General features: G+C 40.3%; 2 protein-coding genes across 2 annotated transcripts; one reads left to right on the plus strand and one right to left on the minus strand.

The window, feature by feature from the left end:
- Positions 1-625: 625 nt before the first annotated feature.
- Positions 626-4,739, minus strand: LOC137787316 (protein yippee-like 5). Its single transcript, XM_068579645.1, has 3 exons — positions 4,597-4,739; positions 2,938-3,109; positions 626-2,829 (listed from the first exon to the last, which is right to left on the minus strand). The coding sequence occupies exons 2-3, from the start codon at positions 3,076-3,078 to the stop codon at positions 2,605-2,607; spliced, it is 366 nt and encodes a 121-aa protein (XP_068435746.1). The 5' UTR covers positions 3,079-3,109; positions 4,597-4,739; the 3' UTR covers positions 626-2,604.
- Positions 4,740-7,014: 2,275 nt separating this feature from the next.
- Positions 7,015-19,277, plus strand: plb1 (phospholipase B1). The gene is made up of 43 exons (XM_068580816.1): positions 7,015-7,075; positions 7,482-7,528; positions 7,615-7,678; positions 7,784-7,847; positions 7,992-8,026; positions 8,574-8,640; positions 8,783-8,831; positions 9,111-9,176; positions 9,274-9,339; positions 9,422-9,477; positions 9,627-9,696; positions 9,791-9,892; positions 10,036-10,089; positions 10,748-10,816; positions 10,942-11,028; positions 11,117-11,177; positions 11,260-11,318; positions 11,620-11,693; positions 11,812-11,855; positions 12,245-12,353; positions 12,476-12,527; positions 12,628-12,708; positions 12,824-12,889; positions 12,995-13,095; positions 13,182-13,263; positions 13,664-13,768; positions 13,884-13,979; positions 14,070-14,141; positions 14,227-14,304; positions 14,404-14,464; positions 14,545-14,603; positions 15,046-15,113; positions 15,205-15,248; positions 15,381-15,480; positions 15,580-15,631; positions 15,747-15,827; positions 16,696-16,761; positions 16,892-16,986; positions 17,238-17,319; positions 17,699-17,803; positions 17,913-18,008; positions 18,588-18,662; positions 18,807-19,277. The coding sequence occupies exons 1-43, from the start codon at positions 7,015-7,017 to the stop codon at positions 19,023-19,025; spliced, it is 3,240 nt and encodes a 1,079-aa protein (XP_068436917.1). The 3' UTR covers positions 19,026-19,277.
- Positions 19,278-19,637: the final 360 nt, after the last annotated feature.

Below are 19,637 nucleotides of genomic sequence, written 5' to 3' on the forward strand. Positions count from 1 at the left end.
CGATATTAGTGGGTGGATTAGGAGAGAACCGTCACTGCCTATTTATAAACCCAATGCAGTCAATGCAGTGGGTGATTCATAGCGAGTACTGAATGGGTGGGAATAAAATTGAATTTACAGTTCAGACGCAGTCTATTTTTGTCATAAATATTTGCCTTTTCCGTTCCGTATTTGGCAGCATGCGGAGGTGAGTTTTCTTCGGCTACATTGAGTAATATGTCCAACATAGATTTCCAGACTGCAGTGAAGCTCTACAGACCCTGACAAGCAGGTTAACGTCAGAGGCAGGTGAGGGACTCGTCGTGCATCGTAGGGAAAATGTCTTCAGAGATAATCCCGTCTCTCAGCATCCTGCTGCCACCTAGAGGTCAACAGATACCTCTATGGATGTGAATGAGCGCGTCAATGTCAAACAATGAATTTGATCATTTTCACATTGCTCTCGAGCACCAGGTTAAAGCCACATTTTGAAATAGAATACAAACATCTTCAGGAAGAAGTGAAAAGGAGGAAAGCATAATATTACTGTATTCACAAACACTGATTATAATATGACTATTATACTCGCTGACAGAAATAAATGTGGTCTAAGCTACAAATAAGAACAAGAAAAGTAACCCAGCAAGACTACATGTTTATTTAGAAATCACATCAGAGAAAACCTTGCTATAGCATTCAAGAAGAAACCCTATTTTCTCAATCCTCCAATACAGAAAATATACAATAAGATAAATGTATCAGTCCATAAAATAATAATAATATGGAGTAAATCAAATAAAAACAATGGCCTATCAATAAAATGGTAAAAGTGAACAACAAAATGATAATGACAGACTTCTGTCACGGCCATTGGCTTTACACTACATGGACTTTAAGATATGGATACTTTGAGTGTGCTGTCCAGTTTGTTCTCTTGTTGTTTTGCAGAAAGGACCGCTAGTCAACTCTGGACCATTCTGATAACGCCTGCAGCCATGCACCCTCTGAAATGGCACAATACAACCCACTCCAAAAATAACCTAAAATGTCAGGGACAATGAGATGTTGTTGTTTTTTTTGTTACAATTTGACATTTTGATGGAAATCTCCACAGGACACGATGATATGAAATGGAGGCTCTGGCATAGTCAAAGGACACAGACTCACTTTAAAGACTAGAAGTCCATTAAAGTTAGCTCGGCTTTGTGTTGTAAGAAACAAGTCATCTTATGACCGAATGTGCCCAAAGCCTAGGACTATAAAAGACGGAGGATGGGGTCACTGTCCCGAAAGTAGTTCAACAATAAAACATGTTGAAATATACGAAGCACAGTCAAACTAAAGCTTAAATTAAACATTTTCAGTGTGTTGTTTCCAACATTGTAAAGTATTAGGAGGAAAGAGAATGTCTGCTGTTTATTTTTCCGTCGACTGTCCATAAACCCGTCTTGCATTGTCTCCCGGTACTCATGACTTTCAAACGCTTGCACGACCCATCCTCATATAATCATGTCCTTAAAGTGGCAGGCAGCCAAACAATGTCTCCATCACGTCTCAAGACCCATTGCTCCTCCGCCACACTGAAGACATACGGCTGGAAGGTACATGCTCTTCATAAGTCACCGAAGTGACACGTCGGCCTTCACACGGCACGGCACACAGACCCGGAATTCATGGTAACACATAAAGAGTGGGACAACTGAATTAAATTGTAGGATGGATTGTACAACTTTGTGCTGTTCGGGAGATCACCTCCACACTATTAATGGGACACTGAACGCCCCTGTGTGTACATTTTAAGAATGTAATGCCGATCCAAATAAATGCACATCATGTGAGCCAGGTCTAAATAAAGTTCCTGTCATGTTCCTGACACGCCAATGAATACTTAAATATGACATCATTCTGTGCGGTCCTTATGGTATCATTTGGACGTGAGGACAATTATTACACAACTGGCTAATAAAAAGGTAACCGATATAGAAATAACAACTATCATGGTCCTAATTGCATCCAGTGCTCACCAGAGACTAACACAAAGGTCACAACAAAGAAGCACAAGCCCCACGGAAGCAATATGTAGAGTGACACCTCCATCGGTTCATTTAACATCGCTGTGCAGAGTGGGCTGGCTGCTTTGCCCCCAAGCGATGAACCCACTCAGCTCTACTGCCCCCACTTGTCTAAATAAACAAAACACCTACGTGATGTTTCGTGTGTCTGACCATGTGTATTATCATGCATGTGTTTAGTTCCCGTATGAAAAGGTGTGGAGCATGCCATGTGAGGTGATGAAGATTCTGTGTGATGAACACTTCCACAAGTGTAGATACAGCTCCCTATCTGTGTCCCCAGCTGTTTTCGGGGTGGAGCCCTGCGACACATAAATAAGGAAGTACTTTGGGGAAGCCTATTCTGCAGGAGTAGAGCCAGCAAACCAAACTTCTAATCAGCAGAGGTCTAAGGTCACAGGCTGGAGAACGGGAAGGGGTGTGAAGGGTGAAGCCAACACTTCACTGGCCACTAAGTCTGCAGGTGGTGGTGTGCAGCACAAGGGGGTAGAGGAGAGGGGTAGGAGGACATGGGCGTGAGCTTTCCCACACAAGTTAATCCAAAGTTAGATGCTCATGAGTTGTCTGAGGGGACGTGCTCCTCGAAGCCCTCGCTCTCCCTAACCAGCGCCCTCTCCAGGATGACCCGTCCCTCTTTGTAGCGCTGACTGTCCTCGGTAGCAAACTCGTAGATCCAACCCAGCTTGCTGTTGCAGTTCTTGCAGCTGACGTCCCTCACCATGTGTCTGCCGGTAAGCATCACTCTGTCCTGCACCTCGCTATACTGGAGGTTCACCACCTGTGGAGTCGAGACACAATTGCACACACGTTGACCGAGATGCTGAATCGGCGTTCCCTCCGTTGTATTTAGAAGTAAATGTCATAGGTATGTGTCACTATTGTGTACCTTGTTGAAGAGGAACGCCCTGCCTGTGGCTCCTGTGAAGCGAGTTGAAATAAGCTCAGACCTGTTGGTCAGGATGGTGTCACAGTTGGCACAGGAGAAGAGGCGAGTTCCACCAATGTGGTCCAAGAAGATGCGTCCCATTGTCAAATCTCTGGGAGTGACTGGCCTAAGGCTAAAACAAGACAAAATAAAAAGAGCAAACTATTTACAGTCGGAAAGTTAAAATAAAATAGCACTAGGTTATAAACAGTGCATAGACCGTACAATGGAGTTTGCCAACGTGACAATGTCCGCCTTCAGCCACTATAAAAAGGTGAACTCTGGGAGGTTTTTTCCATCACGTTTATAATGTGGTGGCTTGCCCCTTTAACATAGCTGGGTTTGTGAGGCTATTGTGGGCTGTGTTGTAAATCAATGAGCCGTTTGTGACTGTTTAATGGTCACATTGGATTTTTAAGTCTGTAAAGATTCACAGTCATCCGGTCCGTGGTATATCTAGAAATGCAGAGTGAAAAGGTAACTGCACTTAGTTTACGTAAGCACAACAAAATAAGGACCAAGTGGTTTCTGTTTAGTTTCGCCCGTATGTCTCAACTCTGTCTCTCTCTCTCTCTCTCACGCTCTTTTCTCTCCCCTCTCTTTTTTCTTTTTCTTGCTTATTTCCTAACAATGTAGTGAGGCTTTTACTTGTGTTTTTGGAGGATAAATAGAGTGCCCCTGAGTTATATAAACCCACAAATGGACTGCCTCTTGTTATGTGCACTCCATCATGAGTCTACAGCCTTTCAAGTGTGCATGCCAGTGCAGTGTGAAGAAGGTAATTTCATTGAGCAGGCGCGACCCAGATTCTACTAAATCAATGTGTGATGACTGTCGGCCCTAAACAACACTACAGAAGTTAAACGCCAGAGGCCCCCAACCAACCAGTCAAACATGTAGAAGCCTTTTAAATGAGAGGTGAAACAGTGAAAGAATGTAAGGCAAGTCCAGCCTGCCTGCTTTGGGGGTGATTATTTTGAGTTTCTTACAATGAGCATTAGTTCAATCACTTTCTATCATCACAATACAAAATAACTTGTCAGTTCGTTTAATAAGCAGATTCTGTCTGTATCACTCACTCAAACCATATTGATTATAAAAATGATATAAACTGAATTGAATCCATTGTTGGTGTTTGACATATTTGATCATGAATAATATATAATAACATATAATTAGGAAAACATAGTGAGCTAAAATTAGTATTTATTTAACTATATTTTGAGGCTTTCTCTTGACGTAGTTCCTCTCTTCTTCTTCTTTTTTTCTTTTTTTACCGGATTTGCAACAAGTTCTTGTATGTCCTGGCTGGCTTGTCATGATCATTGTTGACTGTAGATGGCAGCTGAGCTTTGAATACTGATGAAAACAAAAGCCACTGAGAAGAATAATGAAACAAACTCTGGTCAAAAGAGAAGTACTTTTGACTAACTGTCAACAGGGGATATGTTTGCTGCCCTCCCCCTGAAGGGGTGAACATGATGGCTGAGGGGTCCCGAGCTGATATAGGAAGCCGAAATAAGCTAACGTTGCATTAGCCGTCGAGCTAAACGCGACTACGGCGGCGACCAACAACAAAAACGTATATTTCTGCTTCGCTCCTAAACTACGGCTTCTTACCTTTTTATATTTTGTTGTAGTGGCACAAAATGTCCCCACCAGCGATGATGTCACCGATGTTTCAGGTATATTTTAGACGCACATCTGTTGTTTTTGCCGTCGTCGTCGCGGCTGCTTTGTTGTTCTTTTTCAGCTGTTCCTGTCTGCGCTATGCTCCGAGCCAGTATCAACATCCGGTCGTGACGTAGCAGCCTGCGCTGCAGCGGCCCGCTGGGAGTCCACTGGGAGTCAGCAGCGAGGTGGACAACTTGCACGTGAGAGGTACACAAATGTCCATGAGGTCTAAGTATCTTTAAATGTGTATGTAAAACAACACTCAAATATATATATTTAAAAAAAAAATGAAAGTAGCAAGACCACAGTGCTTTACAGGTGAAAGTTATGCATTTGACATTTAATGACGTACAACAAGTATTACATTATTACATTCCATTTCATTTAGCTGACGCTTTTATCCAAAGCGACTTACGATAAGTGCATTCAACCATCAGTACAAACTCAGAACAACAAGAATCAAGAAAGTACAATTTCTTCAAAGTCGAAGAAGGCCAAAACTACAAAGTGCTTTGAGTAAGTGCCATTTAAATGCTACTAATGTGCTACTTTCTCTATTCAAGGTATAGTCAGAAAAGATGTGTTTTTAGTTTGCGGTGGAAAATGTGGAGACTTTCTGCTGTCCTGATGTCAATGGGGAGCTCATTATTACAAGGAGGAAAATAATATCCTAAATGTACATAACACTGGCCATTGTTAATGGTATTGAACACCTGTGTTTGTCATCTGCTGTGAAAAAGACCTTTGAGTAAACGGGACATCTGCAATGAGCTGGAGATCCTGGAAGAGAAGATAGTTTGATTGAAGAGGACATTGTTGTAATATAATATACAGTCGAATAACAAATACAAGGAAAACAATACATCCTGTGAAGTCCTTTAGTAAAGTTATAAGCACCCAAAACATTTTGATACATTTCAAGCTTTTCATGCTGTTAGATTGCAATCAGATAACTCCACAACATCAATACAACGTGTAACTTGTTTTATTGTCTCTTAACTCCAAGGGTCGGGCTATGAAAAGCCAATCTTAAGACAAACTCATAAAGTATTTTGCAACCTAATCCTATCTCGTCACATCTCCAAAACAGAGCCTGTTAGTTTCACTAAATTGCTAGTTGTCAACATGTAGCTTATTTATACAACTTCATTTTGTGACTTGTCATGCACCGGCTTGACTAGAAGTTAAAGAGTAAGAGATTGTGAGGCAGAACATTTATGGTTGTTTTGAGCTTTTTAAACCAAAATGAGTTTAGTTATGAACCACAAATATATTTATCTCCCTGGAAAATCACTGTGGTTACAATCACTGTGTCCACAAACTCTGTCCTGTCGCTTCAAATGAAGCAGCTTCAAATTGTGTATCCGGATGATGTGTCTTACTGCTAATGGAGATGTTTGTGGGCAGAAAACAATTGTCCAAACTATCTAACATACTAGTTGAAAACCACAACATCAACAGTTTCCACCAAACAATACAATAAACAAACTGAGAAAAGCAAGCTTAGAAAAGTAACATCCCATTAAATATGACTTTAGAGGTGGCTGTCAATTCAAATAGTGTTTGATGATAATTTGATTTGGATATTAAGTCAAACAGTTTCACTGCAGCTGTCAAAGTTCAGAAACAAAAACATGATAGTGGTGTGGTTCACAATGGTTTGTGTGTTTAGTCTTTTTCATCTATTAAACATATGATGTAAATATCCCTGGCTCCGCAAGTACATGTCGATATATCCTTGGGCAAGGCACTTGGACAATGTTAGTCCTGATGGGCAGGTGGCACCTTGCATGGCAAAGTCCCTACATCAGTGTGTGAATGGGTGAATTATGACATGTAGTGTTAAAGCTCTTTGAGTGATTGCAGGACTGGAAAAGTACAGTCCATTTATCATATGCTTTATGATATAACACAGTGAGAGCCATCAACTCAACTGTACATCCATACCATCCTTCAAAGAGGTCACAATAAGGTGCACTGTTGCGCAAAATGCGGATGTTTTTTTTAAATTTACCAGAAATATTTTGTTGATGAAGATACACATTGATGAACAAATGCAGAGATGGTGATGCGGTGGTATGATTTGGATTTGCCTGATTGTTATCCATATAAACTGATAAGAGGAAGATACGGCTAAGAATAAAAAGATTAAGATTCATTATTTTTCGTTTCACACGAGACGTTTTTTGTGTGTCTTCTTTTCCCGAATAAAACTTTGCCCTCTTGGGAACACTTTTCTTCCTCCACACCCTTTACCGGTGAAGTGCACTCTGACCGTCAGTGAGAGCTCTGTCATTCTCTCTCTGAGGCTGAGGGGAAGCAGCAGACCCTGCGTGTGGACGCCTCTCAGTAACCCTCCTCACCATGACGAGATCTGCACTCCTCATTCTGGCAGCCCTGGCTGGATCCTGCGTTCAGTTTGCAGGTAGAGTCCAGGACATGCGTGTATTCACATTCGTCGCTTTGGCGAAATTTGTACTGAATTATTGATTTTTCATTATTTAAGTGAACGATCGCACAGTATGGATAAGAAAGTGTGAGATTTCTCTAGGATTATGTGATTTAGGCAATTTATTTTAATTTTTCTTGTTGCTGAGTCCAAGATATCTTCAGTTTTATATATATATATATATATATATATATATATATATATATATATATATATATATATATATATATACGATTTCAAATGGAAAATGTTTTTATTATTATCTGTTACCTTTTACCATTTATTCTTAACAGTTGACTTGATTCACTTTTTACAAATCTGAATGTTTAAGTTTTAAATGTTTATGTATTTTTTTGTTTTTTGTTACCAATGTCACATTTAGATGCTGTCAACGTTGATGTGGGGCAAGATAATCTATCAAAAGAGAAGGTACAGTGTGCATTAATAGCATGCAATAACATGCTAAATGCTGTTCTGATACTGTATCAATGAGGAATTGTTCTTCTGTGCTACAGACAGAAAGCTACATGCCCACACTCTGCTCACCAATACCTGCCCCTGTATCTCCATCCTCTTCAGGTACTGCACTCAGCAATTATCACTAATATCATATGAATCTGACTTGAATACTGTTTTCTAGTGTTGCACCATGCCATTTCTGACTTCTTGCTTTCTCTTCATCAGTTCACACTCTCAGACCTGTTGATATCTCAGCTGTGTATGTCTTGGGAACTCCTATCTCACGCAGGTGCACAGCCACAAATACAATGCACATATACTTCAGGAACATTTGAGAAACACACAAATGAGCTGCTTTAAAGAGGAAGTGAATATTTAAAAAACCTTTCTCAACCCTCTCTTACTCTGGCGACTTGTCTGTCTTCTTCATCAGGGGGGAAGCTTCCAGAATCGTCAGTAGAGTCACTGGTAGGTTGCATAAACTCTCTCTCTCTCGGATGCCTCTTAAACACTCGCAATGTTTCTATCAAGTGGAAATCAAGAGGTGTACAAGCATCTAAAATATCAATTCGGTGTTTGGTTTTGAACATAATTCTGAAAGACAGTACCCTTTAAAACGTCATACATATCAGTAAGATTCAGGAATATTAATTTAAATGTTCCTTATCATATTCTCAGAGCTCAGTTCAAGGTCGCAGTCAGTTCAAGGTCGCAGTCAGGACCATTCACAGGAAAATGTCAAACGCCATGTATACTTTAGAGGGAATCACTTAATGACAAAATCATACAGTTTAGATTAGTTTATCTTAAAAAGATAAGACAGGGAGCCATAAACACAGGTTGACCTTCATTTCATTAAAAAGCAAAATTTGCAGCATGAATGGAAGCTTTCATTAGTGTCTGTTTTCCCGACAGTCGTTATCACATAATGAACTCAATCCCCTTGTCTGATTGTCAGGTTTTGTGCATGCTAGTGTGTAGAAGAAGTCTCATTATGTCTATGTGTGTTGAGTAGAGTTGCTGTCCATGTTTAACCCTGAAGTGATCACTCAACATGTGGGTCGGATCTCAGTGCAGCCCAGGTAACACACAGACACACAGACACACACACACACACACACACACACACACACACACACGCACGGATACACGCACACATACACATGTTGTATGAGGATGTTACTGCGGGTGTGTTACATGTGAGTGTGTGTGTGTGTGTTGCAGAAGCTTGTTGGAGGAAGCTGAGGAACTTTCTCTCTTACTTTCAAATCAGGTACACATTAACCCTCACAAACATTAAAAACAATTAAAAAAAAACAGTTCAGAGTCTTCACTTAAAAAAAATGGGACTACCTGTATTTCATAAGGAGGAAGTTATTGTTTTTTTGTTGACCACCACAGAGTTTTTGAAAGCAAATTAAATGATCCTTGGTGTTGTTGTTTTTTCCAACTGCCAAATTAAGTCTAGTCATTGATGTTCAAGTCCAAGTCGAGTTGCAAGTCTTCTTAAGAGGAAGTCATAAAAGTTGTGACTTGAATCTGACTTGTGCAGGTGACAGACTGGAAACTTGTCTTGCTGTTCGCCCGGGCAGATTCCACGTGTGCCTGTTCACCACATGTAAGATGCCTAACTACAACCAAATCATGTTTGATGTAGCAAAGGTACGAGTTATTAAAGGATGTTAAGAGTGTGTAACTGTGTCTTTGTTCTTCAGCTTGCTGCAGATGCTAAAGTTGTTGTGCAGGAAGTGGAAGCGGCTCTGGAGCTGCTGCAGAAAAGGGTATTGTACTTTTTGTTGAACACTCTTTTACAATGAACAGTGAATAGAAAAACAATCTATTTTGCTGGGTGTATGTTTACAGTTGGATCACACTTTGGTTCACGTCGTGGTCTGGAGCTCAAATCATCAGCAGGACAAGTGAGTGTTTTGAATTTGAGGTTATCAAAATCCAGCAAAATCCCTCCCATAAACTATATTTACTCATTTATTTTGACTCTCGTGTCGTGATCCTGTTTGTTGTAATAATGCATGTGGCAGTGATGCGCTCGCATTTTATTGTCTTGCAGGTGTCGCTGTATGAGAGATGAAAGCATAAATCAGCGATTACGTGAAGCAATTTTATTACAAACACTGCAGGTAAAATACATGTTAATAAATGGTAAATGTCTGGCTCATCTGAGTCATATATTTGGCTACTTGCTTGACACATATTCATTTGTCCTGTTTTCAGGACTCTCTAAGTCATGTCTTGGACGATCCAAAGTGGCACAGTGCAGACTTCACTGCTGTGTTGCAGTCTGAGCCAGTTATCCTCGAACCCACCTCAGATTCTGTAAGTAAAGAAAATGATTTACAGAAAACAGTTATCATCCACAATGATGTCGGAATGTTAAACGATTCCTTCCAGTAACAATGAATGAAATACCCTTGAAATGGCTAATGTGTAACCAGCAAATACCGTGTGTTTCTTTGTAGGATAACACATGGTCTGACCTCAACCAATTAGCTGTTCAGCTATGGACACACATGGTAAATGTTTAATAATCAAAGTCCTTGATATCAATTACAGTGTAGGCTACTGTATATACACATTACTAATATATGTGTGTGTGTGTGTGTGTGTGTGTGTGTGTGTATATATATATATATATATATATATATATATATATATATATATATATATATATATATATATATATATATATATATATATATATTTACGTAACCTACTACTAATGTATCATTAGGCTCTGTATGAGAAACCAGCAAAAAACATTTTTAATCAATATGTTGTTCTAAAAAACATGAATATTGTTCCAGTCCTGCTTCTGCACCCATGATGATCATCTGTACTATAAAAAAGGCAGGAAAAAATAAAATAAAATTTGATTAAAAAAGAAAAAAGACCAGACAGCTAAGAGTTATAATCTCTCAAAGCAAAAAGTAAGACTGAACAGTGATTAAAGTGAAGTTGTATAACACTATCTGAGATTAGATAGGAGATGTAAAGATTAACTTGATGAGATTATTCCCCATGATGACTATCTAAAGCTTTGCTCATCTATCCATCCATATGCAGATACAATAATTGCGTAACAGTACTGTTTGACACTGCAGGGTCATTGGCATCTCAGAACGGCCCCCACTTGAACCTAAAATCTTAACCGATTATAACATTTCCTTCCAGCTTCAACCATCGACAGCTGAGGCAGAGGTCATAGACACAAGTGGCATTACTTTTCCTTGCCCTACCCAGGTGAAGCGCAACATCCCGAACACTGCCACAGAGAAATGTTTCAGTGCTCAACATATAATCAACGTCCTGATTTCAAATCGGATTCTATGGTTTGAACTGCAACTTCTCTTCCACTCTCACCCCAGGAACGACCGTTCCTGCGTACAAAGAAAAACTCCCCCACTGAAAGGGAAGGCAGATCTTCCAGCAAAGCTTCTCCACTAACAGATCCTGTAAGTCGGTCCAGTCACAGATCCTGTAAGTCGGTCCAGTCACAATGTCAGCACAAACTGTTAAACTCAATCAAGTTATGCGTTTCAGGTTATGGGTACTGAGATACCTTGCACAGACCGCAGTCCATCTCCCACTACACCCACTTCAGGTAGAAACATTGTTTTTGCTCGTATTCTGTTTTTGTGTTTTTTGAAATGTAGTTCAATCCGACCCCTTTATTCTCTGTGTAGTTCATGAACTCCGACCTGGAGATGTCAAGGTGGTGGCGGCAATAGGCGACTCTCTGACAGTGAGTGTTTACCTTCTCCTACTTTTCTATGGTCTAAACATATATCTAAAACATACTCCTCCCAATTGGCATGTATAAAGAGTAAGACCATATATATTTGGTGTGTGCAGACATGCAAATACAACAACCATAGGGATAAAACCCCACCAGTTAGGGAAGATTATAAGGCTCATATGATACTCAGAATTGAACTCCAATCCAGAAAAATGACTTGGCGATCCTCCATCACTGCAGGATCTGACTCAATAAAAACTTCCTCTGGTTCTCATGACATCTGCTCACATCTGCTTTTTGTCTGCAGGCGGGCAATGGTGTGGGCGCTGAGAATGACAACATTCTGTTAGTGATTAATGAGTACAGAGGACTGTCATGGAGGTAGGACAAGCTAAATCACACCTTTGTTTTAATTTTGATTGTGTGGGAAAATACTGATTTGGTTATTGACTTGGTCAGCTGCATTTGAAACTCTTCCATTTGTCTCTTCCATTTCCAGCATTGGTGGTGATGAAAACATCACCACTGTGACCACTCTGCCAAGTATGTTTATTTCTTATTTATGTATTCTTTAAAATTGCAAAAGCCTTACCTCAAATTTTATTCTATAAAAATGCTTGCTAAAGGTTTATCTAATCATCAAATATCCATTTATATATTCAATGTTGCGCCAATTGTAGCATTGCGCATGATAACTTTTATAATGATGGAGTTTTATCACCATCATTATCGGCCTCTGCTGTTCTCATTTCTTATGTCCGGGGGACCTGAATCAATTATATATTTTAGGACACCTCTGATTATCAATATTAAGCTTAATACCTTGAATAGCCATTAAAGAAATTAACATACAATTAATTGTTCTTCTTCTCCAAAAATGGGCACAGTTATGTGTATCATGTGTACTTTGTACCTGTGTCTGTGGTCTGCAGACATCCTAAGGGAGTTCAACCCCTCCCTGACCGGCTTCTCAGAGGGAAAAGGGAGCGAGGACTCTCCTCAAGCCTTCCTCAATCAGGCCGTGGCAGGAGCCAAGAGTGGGTCAGTCACAATACTAGTGTTATTTAATGTGTACTCTTACTCACCCTTTCATAAATACAACCTTAGCAGACGTCATGGAATACAATAATAAGCATTCTACCATCAAATCTTTCTATTTACAGAGACATGGTGCAACAGGTGCGCATCCTCGTGGAGAAAATGAAAAATGATTTGGTAAGGCCGTGCGTTAGGGTTAAACTACAGTAAAACACATGCTCTTATGTAACCTCTATCTCGGTTTTTATGTCACAATTTCTCTCAATTAACTTTACAGCGACTTGACTTCCACAATGACTGGAAAGTGATCACCATGTTTATAAGTGCCAATGACCTCTGTGACATCTGCACGGACAGCGTAAGCACAATTTCCCACAGCATAAAGTGATGTATTCAGATTGCTGTTTTTGTTCAATCAACAGTCCAAAACCATCATAAATAACAATGGTTTTGGATCTTGTGTACTTCCACAGATTTTTTTCTCACCCAGGAATGTGGTTGGTCGTATCCGCGACGCTCTCGATATCCTCCATAGTGAAGTGTGTTTGCACCCTCGTCACACAAACATACAACTCCACTCCGCAGTTTACAGTCATAATCCAAACGACAGACAGTAAACTAACTTTATGTTTTGTATCACCCAGGTGCCTCGTGCCATTGTCAATCTGGTTGAGCTGTTAAACATTGTACCACTGCGAGATCTGCACGAGGATAAAACTCTGGGCTGTCCCACCTGGCTTGTGAAGTCAGTGATTTTGATTGTTTCTTCTTGTTCGACAAAAACAAACTGACTGAAGTCATTCTTTAAAAGAGTTTCTGTTTGTGCTTCAGTTTGATTTGCCCCTGCATACTGAAGCCTAAAAAGGGATCCTCTGAACTCCAGAAGATCAATGACCTCAATAAAGCATATCAGGTACACAACTAAGAATATAAAAATATACGCGTAATATAATTGTCCATATTCTTGAGTGCTTTACAAATGTAGATTGCAAATACAAATTCACTTAATTCTCAGTCTTAATGTGACTTTGAACATAATATTAACATCCATCTCCGCCGCTAAATCTTCATCATCATTAATTTAACTGATTTGTTTTAGTATCTACTGCTTCTTTTTTTTTTAAATCTCTAATTTTATTAGTTTAAAGGTTTTTCAATGAGTTTAAAAAATGGTCTTTCTGCCCTTGTTTAAATGTGGAGCTACATCTCTTTTATGAAAAGTGCTTTTTTTTATTATTCATTGTAAAAAGAAGTGACTCAAAGGTCAAACTTTTCTTTATTGGTCATTTATCTCTCGGCTCTCCTCCGTCCAGCATGCTATGAGAGAGCTAGTAGACTCGGGGCGGTACGACACACATGACAACTTCACCGTGGTGCTGCAGCCTTTCCTCAGGGAGGTTGTCCTTCCCAAGTTAGCGGTAACTCACCTCAAACAAGACATATGCGTTGTGATGGTTTTATTCATACATTCTTTATTCATTTTAGTATTTTTTTTAAAGTTTCTTCCCTTTCCTTATCCTTTCTTTTCAACAGGATGGCCGGCCTGACCGCTCCTACTTTTCACCCGACTGTTTTCATCTGAGCCAGAAAGCTCACACTATCATGGCTCAGGCTCTTTGGAACAACATGGTTTATATGATTTGCTTTATTATAAGACATGTTTGACTATTGTGGTGTTTATTTCTGTCCAAATAAATCACTCACTGTCGCAATCTCCAGTTAGAGCCAGTGGGAAACAAAACTTTTACGCAAGACTTCTCAGCTGACATTGATCTGAAGTGTCCCTCTAAGGTGACTGAGTCCAACAACTTCTCAAAATTGACATTATTGAACCACGTTTGTGTTCTTACGTGTTTTTTGATTATTTCTTTATTAGGCAAACCCATTTTTTAGGACTGCCGTCAACAGTAACTACACCTATCCAGGCCCTCCCCCCACTCCTTCTCCTACTACAGTAGGTCATAGCCTCATCAGCACAACTTCAAAATAGCCAGCTATTATTATGTATGCACCTTGCCAAAACTATAATTCCTTAAAACATGTCATTCTTTAGAATTGGGGCAGTGACTTTTTCTGCGTTAACACAGCTCCGTCCAACTCTGTGCCCACTTCAGGTAAGCATTTCAAGGTGTCACTATTACCTCAAGGCAAACAGAGGTCAGATGTAAAATAAGCTCATTTTGGATATTTTTAGCTCACAGGTTACGACCAGCAGACATCAAAGTGGTGGCTGCTTTGGGAGATTCGCTAACGGTATGTGTACACAAGCATGTGACCAAGGATTGTGTTCATTTTGCTCGATAATAAGATCTTAATCCATGGAATAATATTTTTTTCTTAAACTACATCACAGGTTTAACTTTATATACGTATTTGTCCTTGTTTTTTTGTGTTTTTTGTCTCCGCCTCTTTGCTCTCTGTCTTTAAGTTCTTCCTGTAAAGCAGGGTTTTGAAATTATGCAAAAATTATAGGCAGAGATGGAATGGATTAGTTTGTACAAGTAATAAGAATGTCATATCAATTTAAAACTGTTTAGCTGTAACTTGCTGAGCATTTTCTTTTCTTGCCATCATTTTCGACCTACCATTTTTGCAAACTCCATATATGGTATCATCTGTATTCTAGAGAGTATTATTCATTGAATGTGTCAGAGAGAGAAACAGATAAACGATGCTCATCTTTTTCTGCATGCAGACCGGCTTTGGTGCAAAGGCAAAGAATCTCCTGCAGCTGAGAACTGAGTACAGAGGGGTGTCCTGGAGGTGAGACACCGCACACACACTCTATATACACAACACATGTATGTGCATTGCATTGTGATCATTTTATTCATTGTTTTTTTTCATCAAAAAGCATTGGAGGAGACAAAACTCTTGAGACTGTCACAACGTTACCCAGTAAGTCCTCAGCCTTAGCGCTAGCGCTCTTGCTGTGTAGTGTGTAATAGCAACACTAGATGGCAGATTTGGACTGTAACAAAACCTCTTTGTCTTTTGTGCAGTAATTTTCCTACTTTTTTTAAACATCAGATATCCTTAAAAAGTTCAATCCTAAAATCAAAGGAGTGTCAAAGGGACAAGGGAAACAGCAGACTGGCTTCAACATGGCTGTATCTGGAGCTAAAATAGCGTAAGTTCCAGTCACAGTTAGTTGATCTGTTAGCAAGTGTGAATGGTTGACTCATGATATGTTTTAAGTATTTTGTCCACTTTGAAAAATCTCATACAGAGGAATCCCAGCGCAGGTCCGACGCCTGATTGATACCATGAAGAATGACACTGTGAGTATTGATATGTGGTCCTATAATAAACCATACACTTCTGTGACAACACATTTGATGTGCAAGAAGAGTCATCTTCGTTATCTCTCCATCTCCATCGTTTCAACAAAAATAGACGGTGGATTTTGAGAACGACTGGAAGCTGGTGACCCTCTTTATTGGAGGCAACGACCTGTGCCAGTACTGCAATGATCGGGTGAGTTGCTTCAAGAAGTCGTCACAGAGCTGAAAAAGCAGGAACGATTCAATGGATGAGGGACATTTTTAAAAGCACTCCCCCAGGTTAAAAGAATCTCCTGCCACGGCACAGGGGCCAAACTTCCCGTAGTGTTGTGTGATGCCCTGTGTGGAGCCGTCTCATGATATCACTGTCCAAATGGGACCACGCACTGAAGCAGAAGAATCAAGCTTTGTGAGCAGCTCTCCCCTAATTGTTTTATTGTATCAGAGTAAGATGAGAGCAGACATGGTTTCTTTTCAATGAGCACATTCTGTCACACAAAACACCCCCCTCCCTCCGGTATCTCGGCCTCTGTCAGCATGAAACAAGCACACGAGGCACAGTGACAGGCCTTGTTCTCTAAGAGGCATAAACAACACAGAGGTCAACCCAAACCCTCTTCCTCTTGTCTCTTCTCGGACTCCTTTTCTCATTTTGCCTCCATTTCCCTTTTCTCTCTTTCTCTCTCTCTCTCTCTCTCTCTCTCTCTCTCTCTCTCTCTTTCCATTACTCCCCTTGCGCACCACTGATAGTGTAGTCTCCCTTTTAATGTTTGTGCTTTGAAGCAGAATATCAAAGCGCGGCATCAATTTAAGATGAGTTCTGAGAATGTGGTAGTGACAGCTCAGAGTTAGCTGTTGCTCGTACGCTCATACATGTTGCATGGCCTCGGCTCTTTTACTTGATATGCATTTTTTAGCTACAACCTTAGCTAGTTCCTCCTCGATTGTGCCTTAATTATTCTGTTTGTCTGTGGCCACAAAAGAAGAGTTGTTCGTAACACTATTGATTAATAACACACCTTTGGGTGTAATTGTATTGTTTTTTATTCTCAAAACTACAGGCCTCTATGTCACCACAGAACTACAGCCATCATTTGAAGACGAGCTTGGATATGCTTTACAAAGAGGTAAAATATTGATGGTATTGACCACAAAATATCTTTGGATTATACAAAGAAATACTGTAATGGACAAGAAAATGCACACTTTCACCTCCCAGATTAAATGGGTTTGCATGTTCTTCTCTTCTGGCTGTAGGTCCCCAAGACAATTGTCAACATTTTGGAGATCCTACAAGTTGAAGGCCTTCGCAGGATCAAAAAGGATAGTATCGGGTGCAGTGTATTACAAAAGTACGCCGGATCGACTCACACATGCCAAATCAATTCTACATGGATTTATTCCACTGAGTCTAAGGCAGATTGGTCCTTTGAACAAACAGCACTTCTCTTAATATTGATCGAATACCTAGTCAGTCCAGTAAATCAGGATACCGTATCCCTGACTCAATGGCACGTCGATGCAAAATGTAGCACTACGTATACAGTGATGATTTGATTTTACTGTCCGAGATCAACTCTTTATTTTCACCCCCGATCCTCAGGTTTGTCTGCCCGTGCTTCTTGTTACCAGGAGAGGATTCCCCAGAGCTGGCTGAAGTGAAACGGATCAATCGAGAACTGCAGGTTAACAGGCTGGAACTGTGTGACCAGCATCTCGTTAAAGTCCCCTGTCCACTCCGAAATGGATTTAGCGTATTGTCATTTCACTCACTGCGCGCGATGATGCGTGTGCAGACATTGATACTCATTCCTCTGCTGACCGGGAAGGACGCTTCTTTGAGCTGATCTTAAATCTGAGTTTTCAACATGTCCCTACAAACATCACGACTATTTGGAAGCCAATCATGGTCCGATATGCAACATGCATACGTGTGATATGAGCAGATCTTTCAGATGTCTTATCTCCAGTAGTTGAATGTCTGTAGTGAGACTATTTGCTTTTTCATAGATTTCATTAGATTCGAAGAAGCAGGCGATTGAACCTTTGTGGTCTTTCTTTCAGGTTGTGACGGAGAAATTCATGTACGAAAGCCTCTATGACGATAGAGAGGACTTTGCTGTGGTCGTGCAGCCCTTTTTTAAGAACTCTATCATTCCTTTGGATGCTGTAAGTCTTCCTTGTGCCCTCGAGCCTCCACTGTACTCGTCATGTACAAACATATACGTTAGCTTTAGCACAGTGACAAGCCTTTGATGTTGTGTTATTTCTTCTCCAGGACGGCAGACCTGACACCAGCTACTTCTCTCAAGACTGCTTCCACTTCAGTGACCGAGGACACGCCGACATGGCTTCAGCTCTCTGGAACAACATGGTGAGTCCGGCAAGGCGGCCAGGTAATGGCTTGAAAGGAGAAGGGCTGTGAATAAATCCATGAGGGGATTACGGGACAATGGGCCGCTGGGCACAGAAATGCAAACACCCCACCAAGACACAATGGCTTCATGGTTGTTCGGCCTCTTGTTGTTGTTGGTTTGTGTCTCTTTGTGGTTGTCTTGTGTCTCGTTGTTGTCATGCTGTAATTGTTTTTTCTCTTTTTGTTAATATTTTTGTCTTCAGTTGTTTTGCTCGGTTTTGTAGTTTCGTACCTTTTCTTAGTCGCCGTGCATCTCTTTTGTCTCTTTGCAACTTTTTTGCATCTCTTTGTAGACTTTTTGTGTCTCCTTGTAGTTGTTCATGTATCTTTCTGGCAATCTTTTCCCGGTTGGTACATTTCACTTTGAGAGTCATTTTATAGGTGGAGACTAGAGGGGTCCCTAGCACTTGTGGCCCCTGGGCCTATGCCAGCTAGGCCCATTCAGTAATTCATCCGTGGATAAGTCTTACTAAATAACCTAATCTCTCTGCAATATAATCATGGTCTGAGCAAATATGTGCTGTCTCTTATCTGTAGTTGGAGCCAGTCGGCAAAAAACAGACATACAGCAACTTCACAAACTCCAGAAATAACATCAAGTGCCCCAGTGAGGTAAGGAAGCTGCCACACAAGCACTTCACTCCTGCTCCTGCTGACCCGCATGAGATTTATCCATACAGTGTGTGAATAATTGCAATAATGGTTCATACAAGTGGGTATGATTAAAAAGAAGACCATTCCTCTTGTGCGTTCCAGGAGCATCCTTACATTTTCACAAAGGTGAACAGCTTTCCCAGCTCGGCCATCAGCACAGACAACTTGCCAGTGTGGCTCGGTGCTGTGCTGGCCGTCTCAGGTTTTCTGATGGGTTTGGTGAGCCCCTGTCTCCTCATGTGGCTCTGCCTCTGCTGCAGAGCCAAGAAAGGAAAACAGAGTATGACGACTGCAGTGGAGATGAAGGACACCCTGTTTTAAAGTGCTACTTGCTGTGTTTTTGCACTGGACTGTGCAACGACCATTAATAACAAAACAACATTGCAATATTTATTATTATTCTGGTAATTAGAAGGTTGTTTTTCAAAATAAGACATGATAAGACGTGATAAAATAGCCCTGGCTGCTTCGACCAAGTGAATGATTGTCCTTGAACAACATAAACTATTCCTGGATGCATGGGAAAAGGGTCTCAGGAGAGAAGTGTTGTTATATGTGCAGATTGTAAAATGTTTTGAGGCAAATGTTTGATATATGTGAGCTATATCACTACAATGACTACATAACTTAAAATGAAAATGTACTATATTTGCATTTAACGCTGTCATACTTTTAACCAGGATTTTTAGATAAGAGTTGTACATACATTGTGTGGATTTTGTGCAATGATGAATACTTGGAAAGACAATGTAATTATGTATGCCTTATTCTTTTTTATAAAGTCTTTGATTGTAATAATTCTTAATGTTTTTAAATGTTATTTAGAATAAATAATTTGCAACCATTCATATAAACTGTGATCAAACATGATTGTTGAAGTTACATCCAGAGAGTCGGACATAACCAGTCCTGACATGTTGTAGTCTGCCTGTC

This window comes from Clinocottus analis, unplaced genomic scaffold (assembly GCF_023055335.1).
Source record: "Clinocottus analis isolate CAN_PGR_092001 unplaced genomic scaffold, fCliAna1.0.p SCAF_17, whole genome shotgun sequence".
Taxonomy (NCBI): Eukaryota; Metazoa; Chordata; class Actinopteri; order Perciformes; family Cottidae; genus Clinocottus; species Clinocottus analis.

Bases quoted from the DNA above. Each gene is read 5' to 3' on its own strand.
- LOC137787316 (XM_068579645.1), bottom strand. From the start codon at position 3,078: ATGGGACGCATCTTCTTGGACCACATTGGTGGAACTCGCCTCTTCTCC. The intron at 2,830-2,937 runs GTACACAATAGT...TCGACTCCACAG, and splicing joins GGGCGTTCCTCTTCAACAAG to GTGGTGAACCTCCAGTATAG.
- plb1 (XM_068580816.1), top strand. From the start codon at position 7,015: ATGACGAGATCTGCACTCCTCATTCTGGCAGCCCTGGCTGGATCCTGC. The intron at 8,832-9,110 runs GTACACATTAAC...TGACTTGTGCAG, and splicing joins CTCTCTTACTTTCAAATCAG to GTGACAGACTGGAAACTTGT. The intron at 16,987-17,237 runs GTACGCCGGATC...CCCGATCCTCAG, and splicing joins GGGTGCAGTGTATTACAAAA to GTTTGTCTGCCCGTGCTTCT.